The sequence below is a fragment of the Daktulosphaira vitifoliae genome, unplaced genomic scaffold, assembly GCF_025091365.1.
Source record: "Daktulosphaira vitifoliae isolate Bord-2020 unplaced genomic scaffold, ASM2509136v1 Scaffold_1, whole genome shotgun sequence".
Taxonomy (NCBI): domain Eukaryota; kingdom Metazoa; phylum Arthropoda; class Insecta; order Hemiptera; family Phylloxeridae; genus Daktulosphaira; species Daktulosphaira vitifoliae.
The window spans coordinates 56208482-56229011 of record NW_026099572.1 but is presented as its reverse complement, the minus strand read 5'-3'; the positions used below and the strand labels follow the sequence as shown (position 1 = coordinate 56229011).

Below are 20530 nucleotides of genomic sequence, written 5' to 3'. Positions count from 1 at the left end.
AGGTTTATTTGTCAGTCTTATTCACCTTACTGATAAATTCTGTAATATTTATCAATGGTAAAGTAAATTATTTTTTTAAACATGTAATTGTATTAAATTTATTTACTTTTCATTAAAAGATAGTAATGTTGGGATCAACATGATTTTTATCGGTATGTGGGGCGTGGCTGAGAAAAACTTTATAATAGAAATTATTATAAATAGCATAGCGTTCTCGTTCTAATAGTAAACATTTTTTTAAAAGCATTACCCTTCTCCGCTATGAAAAAATCTGAGCATGCATTAAAGTTTACCCTAAACTAGTTTGATATTAAATGTATGCTTTAATCAGATTTTATTCTGAAAAAAAGCTATGATAAAACGATCACAGGTAAAAATGACTAGTAGAATAGACGAATAGAGAATTTACGATCAAATAAAATTTATTAGACTTTTTCATGAATAGATTCAGGGGACAATAACTCTAGTACTAAATTGTGATGTTTGTTACTAAATATCGTTACTTGCTTAATACCAATACAGAATTTTAACTTGTAAATTTGAAATAAAATGGTATTTAAGCGTTAGTTAAAGATTTATTATAATATTTTTTATTCAAGGGGAATAGATAGAGGCTGAACCCTATGATTATAATTATATAATTATATATTTAAGATATAGTTTGGAGAGATATATTTTTTATTATGAACAACTCCTTCCTTTTTGAAAAAGCTTTAGTACGCCACTTAGTAAACTATATTTTTATATATAAGACATTTATGTAGGCGAGCTTTCTCGAGTCCTTGAGAAATTATTATTTTGCTTATAGGTAGTCCAGTCGAAGTGAATTGCATTAATCCAGAAAATAATGTAAAGAATTGTAAGTAAATAATATGTCTGAAATATAAACATTATTTATAAAGCACTTCACCTATTTTATCTTTTAAAATTTTTTATTAATTACGTGATATTTTTTTAAGTAGATACAGCACTTGTAAGAACTTTAGGACTGAGTGAGTATTACAAATGGGTAGCCCAAAAAAAGTTAGGCGATATATTTTTTAAAGTATATTATATTTTAATTTTACACGTGAAAAAGAGTAAAGGGTAACGATTGGCCTCGTCAATAATATGATAGTTTTAAATATATACTTTGAACATCAACTAAAGCACATTTTGTTTACTGAGAGAAAAATCTAAATTTTAAAATTAGTTGCAATTTTTATTTGATTCATCTATTTATTCTGGAGAACTACGAGAATACTAAGTATAGTTAAAACAAAGTTTTACAATTTTTTTTATTATTAACATTGTACAATATCAGTAATTTATAAAAATAGTATTTGTGTTAAAAATTTAGCGTGAGTTAAATAAGTGAAATTAAACATTTTATCAAAATATTCATTACATAAACTTTTATTAATAATAATTTTCAACAAAATAGAAAAATTAATTTTAAATGAACTAAATTATTTATTGAATGTTTTTTTTTTACATGTTTTATTTTTTCAGACGACAAAGAAAATTGTCCTGTTTGTCTAACTTCTACACCTAGTGTGACACTTATTCCTTGTTGTCATAGTTATTGTAATAAATGTTCTCAAATTTTAAGTGGAAATGATGAGCTATGTCCTTTATGTAGAACCAGAATTATAACGTTTGATGGAATAAGTAAGTACTTGTTCATATACATTTACAAAATACTTGTATTAATTGTTTATGAATTTTTAATGCGTGTTATATAAGAAGTCATACATATTTTATGTTCAGGTTATTTTTATAGACAAAATTAATACTTAAAAATTTTGACGGAAGTACAAAATTTATTTTCAGATGATGTAATAAGAACCCTTTATTAATATAATAAAACAATGTTTAAACAGTTCACTATAAAAAATTTAGTTATAATTATAGTTAAATGATAAATTATTTTTATAGAAAGAACACCTGGTTTAAGTGAGTTATATTTTTTGGGTAATATAAAATAAAGTAATATTATAATTTTTCTTTTATAATTTGTTCTTTTTATGTATTAATATTGTGTATATAAAAAAATAAAATAAATTTATATATTTTTTTTTTACACGACTATTAAAAAAGCTTTTATAGGTTCAGTTTCAGTTCTATAAAAATTTATTTTAAATTACCGGTTCGGATCTAGTTCTTTTATAATTAAATATTCCGGTTTTTGGAAACAGAGGTTCTAGCTCTAATTGATAATAATTAATTTAATTTTAGGGCAAATGCATTCTTAGGGGTTTATCTTAGAATAATATACATTAGAGTATTTTAATACTCTTCCAAAATGCATTTTTACGATATATTTATTTTCGGCATAAGTTGGCTTTTATCCCCAACTCCATGAGGAAGTCTATGTCATAGGTTTTTTTACATCAGGAGTTTTCAAGATAAGAGATTGGATGGACACTGAGCCCTCCAAAAAATCTAGAAAATAATTTTCATTAAAACTTAAAAATATGCTTTTGGGAGAAAAGTAAGTGATATTAAGCGCTATAAAAAAAGCTTATGTCAATAAATTAGTAATCAGAGATAGTAAAAAAAAAAAATGTATTATAAATTTCCCGATGACAAAACCTAGAGAACAACTTTTGATTGAAATCTATAAAAGTTATAGTTTAAATGCGTTAAAAAAAATATGACTTCAAATATTAGACTACCTGATTTCTATTTGATTGAATTTACAAGATGAGCACAAGATTAATTAGTTATAAAATAAATTTTTTTTAAACTTTTAAAATTAATTAGTTATTTTTCAAATTACTTTTTGAATCTAAATTTGTTCAGTTAATTAAATAATAACTATCAAAGTAAAGTTTATAATTTCATTACATTTTTTGCTGCATACAGGATTTTATTAATCCAATAAATATTAAAATGTGTAACTTATGTTTCTTTATTAAAAACAATTTTACTAAGATAGACTGGACAAAATATGCACAACATTGATATAATATATCAAAAATAATCATAAAATATGCATTAATATTATTATTATCTGATTAAAATAATAATTTTTATGGCAGCTCACTTACACTAATATTTGAGAAAAATTCTAAAAATAGCAGTTTGGATAAGGTGTTGATTATGTTATTACGTGAACTTTATTACAAATATTTATTATAGGTGCTAGAATAAATCTGGGCTAAATTAACTTCTTCCTTATCCTAAATAATATATTTATATGCTAATAAATATAATTCTTTGGATTTTTTCGTAAGAGAACGGAGAGTAATTCTAAAACTTTTGGATTAAGCCCCCACAATTGCACTAGTGTTACTTATAAAATAAGAAATAGAATAATTTTCTAAAAAAAGAAACAATAACACACTTAATATGATCCTCAAACTGATTTAAAGAGTAAATAATCTTTTTTTTTGCTAACTTTTTAACTTATTGGTATTGTTTCTATTTAACTTTACTTGAGTTGATTATTTCCATTAACTGTTCCATATTTTTAAATTAATATAAATTACTTTTCGCCTCAAAAGCTATTTAGAATTATAAATAAAAAAAAAAAACAAATTATCAAAAAACAAAAACTTACTGATGAATGTAATTAATTTTAATAAATATATATTAATAATTTTTTGAGTTACCTAACTAATATCTTGATGGTACATTGTAAATCATACGAATAAAAGCCAATAACCATTACAAAAAATGTATTAACTTAAAGGTTTCAGTTCAAGAGTCGTTTTATGAGTTTCTATCCCAATCCCTACTAGAAATATTTATTTACAGTTTTAAATAATAATACTAAATAATTAATGGAAAACTCAAAAAGTTATGATTTTTGTTATTTTAAATATATTGATTAAATATTCATGAAGATGATAAAGAAAACTGTCCATATTGTGGTAATGAAAAACCCAGTGTGACAGCTATGCCTTGTACTCACAGTTTTTGTCAAGTTTGTATAAACATTTTCAAAAGAATTAACACGAAGGCGCCATGTCCTGTTTGTCAAAAGAAAATCGAATATTATGAAGGATTTAGTGAGTATTATAAATGAATAGTAATCATTTTAATAAAATTATATATTTATACTTTAAATGTGTTGTAATTTTTCCGGAATACAAAGTTAAAAATATACGATAATGTTAAAAGTTATATAATAGACTAAATTGACTGAAAATAAAATTTGTAGATGTTTCTCACAAAAAATTTATTTGATTATGGTATTAGTATTTTAAATACAGCAAATAATAAAGAAAAAAAAGTTATTTTTAAAATAATTATTTGCAGACCCAGAGTACAAATCGCCAAAACCAGTTTCGATAGAATTGCTTACAGGTGATTTTAAATTAAATAATAATGACGAAACATTTATATTTTAAATGATTTTATAAGGTATATTTTAACTTAAATTGTTTGTTAAATGAATACAATTGTTAGATAATATTATTTAACAATTAATTGTCTAACATTTTACTTATTGTTGTTGGCGTGCAAGAAGTGACCGAGTGAAAATTCAATTATGTGTTTATAATAAATGGATAATTTATAATTAAATAATTAATGGAAATAATAATTTGATCGTCACAAAACTTATTTTTATAACACATAGAACAATAATAGGGGGCGTCCTTATTAAATATATGTTAAAAAAAATAAACCTATAGAGCTAAGGATTACCCTAATGTACAGTCAGAACTCGACAAAGTAGAGACCATTACAGTTTGAAATATGACAATGATTAAAATTGCTATTACAAAGCGCTACGATACGATAATGGTGTTTAAAGAAAATTCGATTATTTTAATTGTCATTTGTTGTTTATAATTTCAGTATTAATTGAAAATGTATTCTATTATAAACTATTGGTAGGTAAAACATTATTTTTGGAATGGGGAACTCCTCCTTTTAAAATCGAGAGAAATTTTTTCAAATTTTGAGAGCAATGTTTGCAATTAGTTACAATTTATGATCTTTGGATGTATTCAAAAAATGAATATAAATTTAAAATGGTAGTTTTCTATAATTAAAATTATTTAATAAAATTAGTTATTAGTTGGTATTGTATGAGCATGAGAATAATTGAGTTACTATGTATTTATTGAATAAAATGATATGATATAATTTTCTCTCGGGATATGAGTATGAGGGTTTTATGAAAAATGTAAAATATAGAAAAACAAAGTGATGTTTGAAAATTGATTAATATAATAATAATTTGATAGAGAAATTATTGTGATTAATTATCACACATAAATTATCAATAACGCCACTCGTACGAGTTGTGGCGACCCCCGCCACTAACAGCAGCTAGTCATCTTCAGTGTTACCGTTTTTATGTCGCGTGATTATTTTATTGTATTTTGTTAAACATTGTTGGTATTCGTCCTGACGATTATGTAATCGTCCTATCTGTGTGCCTTTTTAAATGTGATTTTTTAAATTAACCGTCTTCCCTGTTCAGCCAGTTAGTTAACGTTCGATCTCCGAGAAATTAGTTAGTCGTGTTACCTTTATATTTTTGTTACCTCACTTCGTTTTGCCGACGAATACGTTTATACTCTTATTTCAATCTGTTAATTATTATTATTTTATGCTAATAAAGCGCCTGTAATGCCTTTGGCATTTTAGTTCGAATTTTCTAGTGTTGTTTTATTCAATAGCGTTAAATATTATAAACAATTACTCTGAAGGACATAACCTCCAAAGAGTAATTATTTAAGCTTGTACTGACTGTGAGTCGTGTCAATACGTGGGTTGGGTTGGGTTAGGTTGGGAGTAGTATAGGAACCACAAGTGGGTTCTCTATCTTCACAAAAGAGTCTTTATTTGTATTTACCACACAGGTAACCCACCAAAAGATTGGACTGAGCTGATTAACTTTATACAAACGTTATCGATTTTTTTATTTATTTAAACAATATTTTACACTTGTTGAAAGTTCATAAAGTCAAAAAGCAATGAATCGAATTGATAGTTTTTGTGTCCTTACATATTAAATTTAATTCATCTATAAGTGCAAGAAGTGACATGAACTTTTACTATTTTTATGTCATAATTATGTTAAATCTCTCTGTATTAATTTATGGATAAATAACATAACAATAGGTATTTAATAATTTAAAATATTTGATTAATTACAGAAATAGCAGAAGAAGATTTTTTGGAACAAGAGCAAAGTAAATCAACATACTTTATTAATTTTTTTCCATAAAATATTTTGACATTCTTCGTAGAACTTAAAAGTGTACAATACACCCTAAATTGGTTATCAAAAGTTATTTTAAAACTAATTATTTTAGTAGTACATGAGCTTAAGTGTTATAATAAGTTGGAAAGGAAAGCATTAGGTAAAAAGTCTTTCCTTTATTCGAATAGTTATTGTCGAATTTCATTTAGTTTCTTTACATTATTTAAATATACATTTTTTTGATAGCATATTTTATATAAAATATTAAATAAAATTTGCTCTATTCTGAAAGGCTGGTTATTATATTAATTCTCTTATAATTACAAGTGAAACATTACAAATTTAGCCCTCAAAATTATTCTAATACTACCTATGTTTAAAATATTATTTTAAATTTAATAAATTATGTATGAATTAAAAACAAATAGATATTGAGCACAATTATTTATTCAACTTGGATGAAAGTGAGTGACGATTATTTTTCATTTACTAAATTTTATAATATATTTAATTTAATTATAAATTTAAAAAATGATTTGGAAAAAAAGCAAAAGTTTGAATTTTAACATACAAATAAATAATTAAATATTATCCAAATTTAAAGCTACGGATGATTTTTTTAATTTTAGCTGCTCAATTACTTTTAAAATAATATTAAATATTATTAATATTATATTAAAAAACCCAGCACAGGGGGGTCGCGGCACAGTGGTAACGTGGCATATTTGGATCAAGTATAATGGTATCTGACAGTGATTAAAATCACTATAAAAAAAAACGCTTCGATGCAAATCTGTAGCTAGTGTTTAATTTTAAAAAAATGATGGATTATTCCAAAAGCTACATGATTTGCTATTGCCTTATTAATATCCTGATTAAGATAAAGTATGTTGAATGAAAAAAAGCATTCGGTAACTATTTTAAAACTAGTTACCGAAAAATAAAATCCGTTTATGATTTAGAAGTTTAATATATGAATAAATAAATAAATATATATATTAATAATATATAAATATAAATAGTACTTATCTCAAAAAAAATATAATAATCAATACATTTTTCAAAAAGTTATAGCATTATAAAGTTATAAATATAAAAAAGAATTTTTTTACAAGAATCGTATTTTTTTATTAACTTTGATATCTGTTTTCACTATGAAGACAAAATAAAGTCCGAATTTTTTTTTTTATAATATTATACATTACATTAGCTTTAATTTAAGATAAATAAAAGTGTCAGACTTTCCGGAACACTTTCAAAAATTAAGTGTAAAAGTAAGTTTTTTGTGAAAACGTTGTAATTTTCAATCCCACTGTGGGCAGATAAAGGGTCAGATTTATAAAAAAAATATTTACTGATCCATATATTTACTAAAAAGTATTATCATTATTAAGTTAAAAATATAAAAAAGAATTATTTTACAAAAATCATAATTTTTTAGCTTCGATGCGAATCTGAGAAGGTATTGGTTTTACTATGATGTATTTTTTATTTTATTTTATTTTTGTGTTTTTTTACCACTTTTTCTCAGTTCTCACCGAATTCTTTCAATGATACGACAAAAGATCACAAATCGTATCTAGTCGAAGACATTACCCTTAAAAATTAAAAAAAATTTCCCTCGTTCCCGTTAAATGGGGGAAACCTCCAAAAAAATTACAAATTTAAAAATCGCTAATTTTCGAAATTTTTTCAATTTTTTTTATTTAAAACTGCCATAACTTTTTCAAAAATGAACAAATCAATAGAATATTTTTCTATAGATGCATGGTGTCCTTACCTATCATTTGGTATATTTTTTTTATAAATCTGTCCCTTTACCTGCCCACAGGGAGGATTTAAAATGACAACTTTTTCACAAGAAATTATTATAATTTTTTAACTGACAGCCAAACTAAATCATCAATCATGATAACTTTCTTAAAAAATAATGTTATTGAAACATTCTTATAATATTAATATTATATTTAATGTTATAATAAAGTTATAAAAATATTTAAAAAGAAAATACGCCTATGATTTATAAATCATACGTGCCTATAGTGTTTTGAACTTGAGGATCCTTAAGCTCCATAGTTAAAAAAAACTTTGTTGCATTGATCCGAATAGTTTACTTAACCTTTTTTTATTTATTTATAAAAATAAATTATAATGAATAACATTATATACATACATTTTTTCCTCTATCACTGTGGTGTTTTAACTATAATTGTCGAATCCAAAACATTATTATGATTAACTTAAACACATATACTACACTAATTACATTGTAAACTCACAATATATACTTATTGAATCATAAATAATTATTACTCCAGTAATTATTTATACAATAACTCAAAAGAATAATTTATTTTTTACTACAATATTTTAAAATGATTATTACAATACATGTATAAATTAAAATGACTAAAATTGATTGAGAAAGCTAATAGGCCAAATACCATGCTATTTCCTCGTATGGGTAATATTAATTTAAATAAAAATTATTTTTAATATACTGAACATTACTTGTATTCTAGTCCTACAAAATATTTATATTGCGTTCTTTAATAAAGAAATATATAAATATTTTATATGTAGTGACTATGGAATGATCGAGAATCTTCGCGACGTATAGGCAACACAAAATGCATATACGCGCGAATGTTCTTGATCACTCCATAAGAGAATCTTTTTGAACTCAACACAATATAAAACGTCGCGACGTAACAATAACATCAATCAGTTAATTATCCAGTCGTCAGTTAATCGGTTAAGTAGTTAAGTACACGTAGTGCATTAATATAATTTTTATATAAATTTTCTTAGCGTTTAAACAATAAACCGTCTACAATTTTTCTGTTATATAAAATAGTGTTTTTATTTATTTTAAATCAATAAGTGAAGGACTAAATTATATAAATTAATAACTCTTTTTTATAAAATATAAATAGCTAGGGGAACCTTTATTTCATGTATATGTCAATAGAGTAGATAGTTTGTAACATGATTAAAAAAAATTAATAAAAAAAAAGTTATCATGTTACATAGCCTTACGTCAATATTAAAAAAACATATTAAGCAACTGAAAATTCAAAAAAAAAAAAAAAATATGATTAATGATTAAGATAATTTATTTATTATATAATGTAGCCCACTGAAACGAATACACAAGTAAAAATATACACGTGTAAAATATAAATACCTGTATACCTATATAAATATATAGTTAAAAATTAAAATTACAAAAAACTAATATTGACTGCCATTTTCTATAGCATAGTTTAATATATAAACATAGTCATTTCGAATAGCTTCTTCAATGGTATATTTACTCCATGGGCAATTATTTTCATGGGCATATTTTAAGCAATAATATTGACCATATATAGCACAAAGCCTAGTTGTGCCTTCGTCCCACTCACATCCATTTTCATGAGCATATTTTAAGCAGTTGAAATTACCATTTGCAGCAGCTCCACTTTTTGTCCCTTCATCCCAATTATAACCATTTTCATGTGCAAATATCAAGCAGTTAATGCAACCACTAGCAGCAGCTTCTCTTGTTGTGCCTTCGTCCCATTCACAACCATTTTCACATGCATACTTTAGACAGTCTGAATGTCCATTTGCAGCAGCCACTCTCGTTGTTCCTTTAACCCAGTCACAACCATGTTCATGAGCATATTTTAAACAATCTAAATTACCAAACATAGCAGCTGTGATTATTGTAAATTCATCCCAAATACACCCATTTTCATGAGCATATCTTAAGCAAACTAAACAACCGCTAGCAGCAGCAACTCTAGTTGTACGTTTATCGCAAACACATCCATTTTCGAAGGCCTAAAATAAACATTTGTAACATCCTCTTTCTGCAGCAGCTCTAGTTGTGCTTTCATCCCATGGACATCTATTTTCGTGTGCATATTTTAAACATTCCAAACTACAATTTTGTGCTGCTGCTTTAGTTGTGTTTACATCCCATGGACATCCATTTTTATGTGCATATTCTAAACATTCTAAATGTCCATTTGCAGCAGCAGATATTGATGTTCTTTCATCCCACGGACATCCATTTTCGTGGGCATATTTTAAACAATCTAAATTACCTTCTAAAGCTGCAGATCTAGTTGTCATAACATTCCATGGGCATCCATTTTCATGTGGATATTTTAAATATTCTAATTGTCCTTTCGCAGCAAAAATGTTTGTTGTACCTTCAAACCAAGGACATCCATTTTCATGAGCATACTTCAAGCATATAATATTACCTTGTGAAGCAGCAGCACTAATTGTGCGGTCATCCCATGGACATCTATTTTCGTGAGCATATTTCAAACAACTTATATATCCCGATGAAGCAGCATAATATGTTATATATTTATTCCATGGACATCCATTTTCATGTGCATATTTTAAACATTCTAAACGTCCATTTTTAGCTGCTTCTTCTGTTGTATTATTATCCCATGGACATTCATTTTCATGAGCATATTTTAAACAATTTAAATGCCCATACTCAGCAGCCGCTTCTGTTGTTGTTTTATCCCATGGGCATCCATTTTCATGAGCATACTTTAGGCAGTCTAAACTGCCACTTGCTGCAGCAGCTCTCGCCGTAAACTTATCCCAACTACAACCCTTTTCGTAAGCATATTTTAAACAATTATAATCACCTCCTCCTGCAGCAGCTCTAAGTGTACCATCATCCCATACACATCCATTTTCATAAGCATATATTAAAATATCTAAATTACCTTTATTAGCTGCTTCAATTGTCGTTCCTTCATCCCATTGACATCCATTTTTATGGGCATATATTAAACAATCTGAATAATTATTTATAGCAGAAACTAATATTGTGCCTTCACTCCAAAGACACCCATTTTCGTGAGCATATTTTAAGCATTCTAAATGCCCCTTTGAAGCAGTAATTCTTGTTGTATCTTTGTGCAATGGACAGCCATTTTAATGAGCATATTTTAAAATTTCTAAATACCCATTTACTGCAGCGTCCCATGTTGTGTCTATATGCAATTGACAGCCATTCTCATGAGAATATTTTAAGCATTCTAAATGCCCATTTAAGGCAGCGTACATTGTTGTGCCTGAATGCCATGGGCAGCCATTTTCATAAGCATATTTTAAGCATTCTAAATGTCCATTTGCAGCAGCGTACATTGTTGTGTCTGTATGCCAATTACAACCATTTTCGTGTGCATATTTTAAGTATTCTAAATATCCCTTTTCAGCAGCAATTTTTGTTATTTCATCATTCCATCTACATCCATTTACATTAGCATAAAGTAAGCATTCCATATTGTCCCAATATACAGCTGCTTATGTCGTAGTTTCATCCCATGGACAATTATTTTCATGTGCATATATTAAACATTCTATATGCCCATTTGAAGCAGCAACTCTTGTTGTATGTTCATCCCATAGACATCCATTTTCATGAGAATATTTTAAACATTCTAAATGTCCATTTTCAGCAGCAGCTCTCGTTGTATTGACATCCCATGGACATTCATTTTGATGAGCATATTTTAAGCATTCTAAATGACCATTTGCAGCAGCGTCAACGGTTGTGTCAGTATGCCATGGACAGCCATTTTCATGAGCATATTTTAAACATTCTAAATGTCCATTTGCAGCAGCAGATCTTGTTGTATCGTTATGCCATGGACAGCCATTTTCATGAGTATATTTTAAACATTCTAAATACCCATTTGTAGCAGCAATCCATATTGTATCTTCATAAAAATTATATCCATTTTCATGAGCATATTTTAAAACATCTAAATTACCTTTATTAGCTGCTTCAATTGTAGTTCCTTCATCCCATTGACATCCATTTTTATGGGCATATATTAAACAATCTGGATAATTATTTATAGCAGAAACTAATATAGTGCCTTCACTCCAAAGACACCCATTTTCGTGAGCATATATTAAACATTCTAAATGTCCATTTACAGCAGCAGTTCTTGTTGTATCGTTATGCCATGGACATCCATTTTCGTGTGCATATTTTAATTGTTTTAACTGACCAATTTCAGCTGCTAACTTTGTTACTTCATTATGCCATTTACATCCATGTACATTAGCATATATTAAGCATTCCATATTATCATAATCTACAGCTGCATATGTCGTAGATTCATCCCATGGACAACTATTTTCGTGAGCATATTTTAAGCATTCTAAATACCCATTAGCAGCAGCAACCCTTGTTGTATTTTCATCCCATGGGCATCCATTTTCGTGAGCATATTTTAAACATTCTATATGTCCATTTTCAGCAGCGACCTTGGTTGTTTTGTCATCACATGGACATTCATTTTCATGTGCATATTTTAAACACATTAAATGTCCATTTGCAGCAGCGTCTTTTGTTGTGTCTTCATCCCAATTACAACTATTTTCGTGAGCATATTTTAAGCATTCTAAATGACCATTTGCGGCAGCAAGTCTTGTAGTATTTTCATCCCATGTACATCCATTTTCGCGAACATATTTTAAGCATTTTAAGCTACCATTTTAAGCAGCTGCTTCTGTTGTTGTTTTATCCCATGGACATTCATTTTCATGAGCATACTTTAGGCAGTCTAAACTGCCACTTGCTGCAGCAGCTCTAGTTGTAGACTCGTCCCAATTATAACCACATTCGTGGGCATATTTTAAAATATCAAAAAAACCTCTTGCTGCAGCAGATCTTGTTGTACCATCATCCCATTCACACCCGTTTTCGTGAGCATATTTTAAAATATCAATATTACCTTTGTTAGCTGCTTCAATTGTCGTTCCTTTATCCCATTTACATTCATTTTTATGCGCATATAATAAACAATCTAATTTATCATTTATAGCAGTAGCTAAAATTGTGCCTTCACTCCAAGGACATCCATTTTCATGAGCATATTTTAAGCATTCTAAATGTCCATTTGCAGCAGCAATTCTTGTTGTATCTACATCCCAATCACATCCATTTGCCTTTACATATTTTAAATATTTTAAATGCCTTTTATCTGTAGCTTCTGTAATCGTATGTTTATCCTTCTGACATCCATTTTCGTGAGCTAAATATAATGGTTCTAAGTTGCAATTTGAATCTGTTAATACTGTATTTTTATTTTCATATTGGCATATTTTTTCGTCATCTGAATTTCTATTTTCATTTGCTAAATGAGAGTAATAATTAATTAATTTTAGCTATTTTAATTTTTTTTCAATTATACTAATATAATAAAGAAAGTAAAATATTTCTTTCCAAAATTTCTAAAAAATGACTTGTTGTTTTAGTTTACATTTTATTCTATCATTAAGTATTCCTCATCATCTCCCTTTTTGGATACTTAAAGTACCAAATTTATTATAACTTCAAACCCCATATACTTAAAAAACGTGCTTTACCAAAGATACATAAGCTACGATTTATATGAGATTTATAATTTCATCTATAAATAGATATTTTTACCTTTCATTTGGTATATTTTTTTCATAAATCTGACCCTTTACCTACCTACAGGGGGGGAATCAAAATGACAACTTTTTTACAAAAAATTTACTTTTTCAACTTAAATTTTGAAAGTGTTCCGGAAAGTCTGATACTTTTATATATATCTTAAATTAAAGCTAATGTAATCTACTTTATTATGCAAAAAAAAAAATTTCGGACTTTATTTTATCTTCACGAAGAAAATGGCTACCGAATGCTATTATTGTGTGAAAATTCTCGATTTTATTTTTTACATTTTTAACTTTATAATGCTATGACATATTGAAAAGTGTATGGATCAACATAATTCTTTTATGAGAAATAATATTTTTTAATAATCCCTTTTTCATTCGATATACTTTACCTTAATTAGGATATTAATAATGAACTTGCAGATCATGTAGCTTTTGGAATAATCCACCAATTTTTTAAAATTAAACACTATCTAAAGATTTGCATCGAAGCGTTTTTTTTTATAGTGATTTTAATCACTGTCAGATATCATTATACTTGATCCAACTATGTCATGTCACCACTGTGCCGCGACCACCTGTGCTGGTTTTTTTTTTTATGTCTCTTCTTCTTTTCTGACTATTTTATGTAAAAAATGTTAAAAACAGCCAGAATATTAAAAAACACATAGATTATTCAATATTCACTTGATTGAATTAAAATTAATTATATCGTCTATTTATAATAAATAGCAAAAGGAGGAAGCTTGTTTATTAACCCAGTGAAAATTTTGAATTTCATATTGTCTACAAAATTATAATTTTGCTTGCTAAAGTTTCAATTTTACGATGAAAATATTAAAGGGATAAAATACATAAATATACCCATCTCAGAAGTACAACAAAACGAAAAACACCTAATATGAGATTTAAATTTTGTAAAACTATCTCGGGAACAGGGAAAACGCAGATTTATAACAATTAATAACAGTACCATAAGAAGCCTTAAGATATCATTAACTGATATTTATGAAGATACAATGTTCTACTACTACTAGAATAAAACCATGATTATTTATTAAAATATTATACAATATTATCATAATAATTTAATTAATACATTTTTTCGTTTGCAACTAAAGTAATGAATTGAATAATTATAACATATATAGCGCTCAAAAGTATTTTGACCATCAGTTTAGACCACTAAAGGGCGTGGACCTGTAAGACAGTAAGTAGCCGATCATTTTCTAGTGAAAAGTGCAGCAGTCTACAGCTGTTATCCTTTGGAAAAGAAGCTGACAACGTAGGCATAAATAAAAAAGTCTGTTTTTTTACTTAAAGGCTAAGTCTAAAATTTTAATTCGATTAAGTCAATATTGAATAATTTGTGTGTTTTTTAACATTGTGTTAAAATATAAATATTATAGCATTAGTAATGGTAGGGAGTTACTTAATAATTTATTACCACAAAGAGTAAATATTTAAAAACAAATATAAATAACTTAATAAATGAATACTTATCGATTATGGACGGCTTCTATTTCTGGCGATGTATATTAAACATCGAGAAGGATATTATGCAGTTATATACCCAAGAGGAGCATACGAATCGTAGAGCAGTTTATACTATTTATACAATGAATCACAATTGTCAATGATACTATTATGGGTCAACAGGTATCATAGAATTGTTAGCAATTGGTAAGCTACTAATGGTGGCAAAATAATTCATTAATATGAATAAAAATATATGGTGAACCCAATATTTTTTACTAGGATTTTATGATTTTTAATAAGAAATGTACAAAATTTGAGATGTTCCATCAAGTTTAACTATTTTTATGTTGAGTTTGAGTGTGTTGTCTCATAAATAAAGCTATATTTTCGTGTATACTTTTTTTGTTGGTTTAACTTACAATTATAAAACATTAAAAGTCAATTAAAAATTTTTATAATAATTATAAAATCATTATAGGAAAATTTAAAAAAAATTCTTTTTTTATTTCTATGTTTTACATCTTTTCATAAAACCCTCGTACTCAAAACATAAGAAAAAATTATATTATATCATTTTATTTAATGAATACATAGTAACACAATCATCCTCATGTTCAGACCCCAAACCCAATATAATTTATATTTTTGAGTTGCTATATCATAAAATTGCAATAAGTAATTGAAATAAATATTTCATAGTGTATAATATAGTAGTAATACTTCGTACGTTGATATTGTGTTATATCATAATAGTGTGTACTGCAAAACTACTATTACAATACTAATAAATTGATAAGTTTCAGAACAACGGAAAATAAATGTTAGCAAAATTAAACTGCTGTTATCACAACTTTCTAACTGATATCTTTTTATGACTGTTACACTTGAAAATACTAAAATTATCCTACATTTTGGCGCAATTTGCCAACTCCAAGAACTCCACAACATGTTTACTTTTTGTAACGCAAATATGAACTGGATCTGATTTTTATAAATAAGATGACTTTAGAAAATATGTAAATTTACAGGTATTCAATGGATAAACTCTGCTTCGAGTATTATATTATGGTCATGACCGCTCCGCTTTTTTTTATATAACTTCGCGCCACTGCTATCGCACTTAGTTTTTAAGTTAATGTCTATACAGAAGAAATGAACAGTTGACATAGTGACAACTCTAATAAAAACTGTTGGAAAAACTAAATGATCAGTTCGGTTAACCAAGTGTTCAGTTATTCTGACTGTCTTAATTGTAGTTGTATTTTTTCCTTGAATGCATGGTGGCATTTAAGGAGCTCCAACGAGTTAAATATTTAATATCGTAAAAATAGTATTTAAAAATAAAATGTTCACAAACTGAAAATTAATAAAACAACTGTTTACCAAATTTATTCTTAAAATCTACTCTACAAAATGGCTGTATTGAAATTTGTTTTTCGCAATTTTAATGAAAACAATTTTTTTTTTAATAAGTTGAGAAACTATTATTAATTGTAACATTTTAATAATTCCAAAGTAAAAAAATTATAAAAAAAAAATTAACGCAATATATTAATTAGATGATCAGAAGTTCTTAGTTTTGTTAGAACTTAACCGATTATTCTGTAAAACTAAAAGAATATCATTATAGCTAATTTTATACGTTTCATACTTGCCTCATTTAAAAAAAATACAAGAATTGATGTGGATTATTAATTAAATTATGAGCATAGATAATATAATATAGAATTTACCTTTGTTAAATATTAAACAGGAAATTATCAACAAAAAAGTTATCAATTGCCAGTTCTAGAATAAAATAAAACAATTTTTTAGTTTTCAATCAAACACTTCATTTAAAGTATATTACTCACCTTCATTTTTACTCTAAGAGTTTATATTAATAATAATATGTTATTATTATTTTGAATACCTTATGAACATTTTTCGATTAAATTGGTGTATATTTAACATATAAGCAATCACCAACATAATTTATTATTATTTTTAAATTTAAAAAGAGTATCTTAAGTAAATAATAAGTGTCTGTATGTAGGGTATGTAGTATGAATAGATACAGCTATATGTCTATTCTTAAATTTACTCCCAAAATTAAAATTCATATTTCTCCTTCCCCTCTTAATTTATATATATTTAAATTAGCTTATAGTTTAAAACAGCGTGTTCATACATTTTTTGTTGGATAGAATTCGAAAGTAAAGCCTAGTCTCACTGGCGTTCAAGATGTCTTGTTCCACAAAATTTTCAATTACGTTTGGTAATTTAGTATTCTAATTATCAACTGCTGATGATTCTTCACAAATTTATTTTTATAGAATGTTATCCCTTTTAATTTTATCGAGCCACTCATTTGAAGTTTTGCAGTCATTCAATCCATAAACTCCAGCGACCTATTTAGCCTTTTCCTGTATCGTTGTAAGAGGCGAATATTTTTCTTGAACATTGCTAAGCAATACCAAAAGTTCTTTATCAATTATATTGCCTTAAGTTCTCTTAATTTTGATAACTTACGTTTATAATTTCAATTACCAACCCACACTTTACAAATTTATTTTTATAATACATGTTAGTGCGCAATTTATGTATTACCAACTTGAATTTTTTTCGTAAGTATACAAACTTCTTAATTTTTCTTATTTTGACGAAAAACTATTATTTTAATTTTTTTGGGAATCTACAGTTTTTATTTTAACGTCAATGAATTTGAAGTATTAATAACCGATACTAATTAACACAATACACTAAATATTGGAATATAAGCTATTGATATTTTCGTCATAATGGTTATTATTTTGTTATATTATCTTATTATCCTATAACGAAATTAATTTACTTTGGAAAATAAGTTCGTTGAGGTTATATTAGTGAGAGCGCGTTTATTATTATTATTTATAAAACTTAGACAAAAAAAGCGGTAGCATTCTGTGACTGATTCATAGATGGGGCAAGTATAGATGATATCTGACAGTGATTAAAGTCACTATCATAAGGAACGCTTCGATACAAATCTGTAACTAGTGTTTAATTCTAATAAATTGGTGGATAATTACAAAAGTAACATTAACTCCTATTTTCTTGATTATATTCTGATTAGTGATTTAAAAACATAATATATGAATAAGCAATTTTTGTTAACACAAAATAAACTTACCCAGACCAATGAATACAACTAAATAATTAAATACGAACAATTGTACCTACCATTATTGAACCTAATAATCCATAAATATAATACTCCATACTACTTACATGCAGTTATGCTCTATATGAATAAAGTGAATTACAATTTATAACAGTAAGACAATATCTGTAGTTTCACTGCAACAATGCACCAGCCAATATAAAAGAAAAAATTGAAAAATGAAAACAACTATATGTTCTCAAAATAATAATATGAATAATGTATTTTAAAACGAAACTTGAACAAAGTTTTTACTGATTCATACAAAAACAACAATTAATTCAAATAAAAACCAACGTAACTTAAACTAAACTGTATAACACTACAACAGGTACATACATTTCTTTTTTGAATAAAACAACTAAACAATACAGGCCGCTGATAAGGTGTCCTAACAGCTGATGACGCACAAGCACTACCAGCTGACCACAACTAACCAGTGCAGCTCTCACGCTTGGCGCGAACAATATTTTTGACAAATCTTTTATATTATGCCTCAATTTCATTAATAAAACCACCCGTTTGTTTATAATCTACCTGTTTTCTTCTCTCCAATAATATGCATAACATATCATTTTGCACAAATGGCTCAAACTCTTCTCTAAATATTATTTTTAATTCTTTCCATAGTAAATTTTTAGATTCAATGTTATCATAAATCTTAATGCAGGACCTTGCAAAAAAGCCACTAAATATTGCGATTTATTTATTTCTGACAAGTTATTATTTAACGCTGCTCTATTAAATAATTTAAAAAATAAATCTAGGCGTTCATTTATTACACCAGAAAAGGAAGTTAGTTAGAAAAATAAATTTTTATTCTTATTGATAAAAGTAATTATTTGAGATAGAAGTATATTTTGATCAGTATCGTTTTTTCTATTATTTGTAATTTATTTTTAAGTACCGATAATTCCGAAATTTCAGTTTTCGAATTCTTTTATGAGTTTGGATTTTAAAGAATAATTTACCCACTATAGTTTTTTTTCATATTCCTCTGTCAAACTTTCTACGGCAATAGAGTTTATTTCTTCTTTCATAACTTTCAAAATTCACTTTTAGTTTCAATTACAAAGCTGAGAAAGTATTAATTTTACTATGATGTGTTTTTTTTATTTATTTTTTTAAATAAACGCTCAATCTCAGCTCTCGCTGGACCGATATGAAAAAAATACGTCAAAAGATCACAAAACGTATCTAGTCAAAGTCATTAACTCATAAAATAAAAAAAATTCTCTCATTCCCCGTAAATAGGAGAAACCTACAAAAAAATTACTAGTTTAAAAATCGCTAATTTTCGAAATTTTTTCAATTTTTTTTATTTAAAACTGCCATAACTTTTTCAAAAATGAACAAATCAATAGAATATTTTTCTATAGATGCATGGTGTCCTTACCTATCATATGGTATATTTTTTTTATAAATTTGACCCTTTACCTGCCTATAGGGAGGGGGTATTAAAAATGACAAATTTTTCATAAAAAAGTAACTTTTTCAACTTAACTTTTGAAAGTGTTCCGGAAGGTCTGACACTTTTATATATATCTTAAATTAAAGCTAATGTAATGTGCTTTATTATAAAATATTTTCATAACTTTATTATGACATTAAATATAATATTAATATTATAAGAATATTTCAATAACATTATTTTTTAAGAAAGTTATCATGATTGATGATTTAGTTTGGCTGTGATTTAAAAAATTATAATAATTTTTTGTGAAAAAGTTGTCATTTTAAATCCTCCCCTGTGGACAGGTAAAGAGACAGATTTATAAAAAAAATATACCAAATGATAGTTAAGAACACCATGCATCTATAGAAAAATATTCTATTGATTTGTTCATTTTTGAAAAAGTTATGGCAGTTTTAAATAAAAAAAATTGAAAAAATTTCGAAAATTAGCGATTTTTAAACTAGTAATTTTTTTGTAGGTTTCTCCTATTTACGGGGAACGAAGGAAATTTATTCAATTTTTGAGGGTAATCATTTTTGAGGACTAGTTACGATTTGTGATCTTTTAATGTATCATTGAAAAAAATCGGTTCAGTGAGAGCTGAGAAAAAGTGGTAACAAACACAAAAAAAAAACACATCATAGTAAAACCAATACCTTCTTAGAATTGCATCGAAGTTAAAAATTATTTTTGGTCTATATTAATTTGATATAATTTTTGATATATCACATATATCTTTTTTATTAATACCTTATTAACTTGATTTTGTAAAATACCAAATACTCATTAACAAATCTATAAAATTAAAAAT

The 20530-nt window shown here is 26.5% G+C and overlaps 3 protein-coding genes across 12 annotated transcripts in view; 1 reads left to right on the top strand and 2 right to left on the bottom strand.

The window, feature by feature from the left end:
* Positions 1-20530, top strand: part of LOC126901696 (tripartite motif-containing protein 42-like) — a 34226-nt gene that overhangs the window by 667 nt on the left and 13029 nt on the right. For 4 of the 10 annotated variants that reach the window (XM_050678389.1, XM_050678397.1, XM_050678457.1 and 1 more), the window contains exons 2-10: positions 3-57; positions 809-859; positions 960-992; positions 1492-1650; positions 1918-1935; positions 3831-3995; positions 4246-4293; positions 6099-6134; positions 6574-6609. In XM_050678389.1, the coding sequence (XP_050534346.1) occupies positions 3-57; positions 809-859; positions 960-992; positions 1492-1650; positions 1918-1935; positions 3831-3995; positions 4246-4293; positions 6099-6134; positions 6574-6609 (601 nt within the window). Of the gene's footprint in view, positions 1-2; positions 58-808; positions 860-959; positions 993-1491; positions 1651-1917; positions 1936-3830; positions 3996-4245; positions 4294-6098; positions 6135-6573; positions 6610-14335; positions 14608-20530 lie in introns of those variants that run through there. The other 6 variants (XM_050678439.1, XM_050678429.1, XM_050678447.1 and 3 more) reach the window with 5 other exon arrangements.
* Positions 9974-12501, bottom strand: LOC126901634 (uncharacterized). The gene is made up of 2 exons (XM_050678265.1): positions 11941-12501; positions 9974-10887 (listed from the first exon to the last, which is right to left on the bottom strand). The coding sequence occupies exons 1-2, from the start codon at positions 12497-12499 to the stop codon at positions 9974-9976; spliced, it is 1473 nt and encodes a 490-aa protein (XP_050534222.1). The 5' UTR covers positions 12500-12501.
* On the bottom strand, positions 12672-17708 carry LOC126901744 (uncharacterized). Its single transcript, XM_050678484.1, has 3 exons — positions 16936-17708; positions 16816-16870; positions 12672-13314 (listed from the first exon to the last, which is right to left on the bottom strand). Exons 1-3 carry the CDS (start codon positions 16939-16941, stop codon positions 12674-12676), a joined length of 702 nt encoding a protein of 233 aa, XP_050534441.1. The 5' UTR covers positions 16942-17708; the 3' UTR covers positions 12672-12673.

Excerpts from the sequence above, each read along its gene's own strand:
- LOC126901744 (XM_050678484.1), bottom strand. Across the intron at positions 13,315-16,815 it reads CTGTTTAATATTTAACAAAG|CAAATGAAAATAGAAATTCA; the intron begins GTAAATTCTATA and ends ACTCTCATTTAG.
- LOC126901634 (XM_050678265.1), bottom strand. The coding sequence starts at position 12,499 with ATGTGTTTAAAATATGCACATGAAAATGAATGTCCATGTGATGACAAA. Across the intron at positions 10,888-11,940 it reads AATTGAAGCAGCTAATAAAG|GTAATTTAGATATTTTAATA; the intron begins GTAATTTAGATG and ends CAGCTAATAAAG.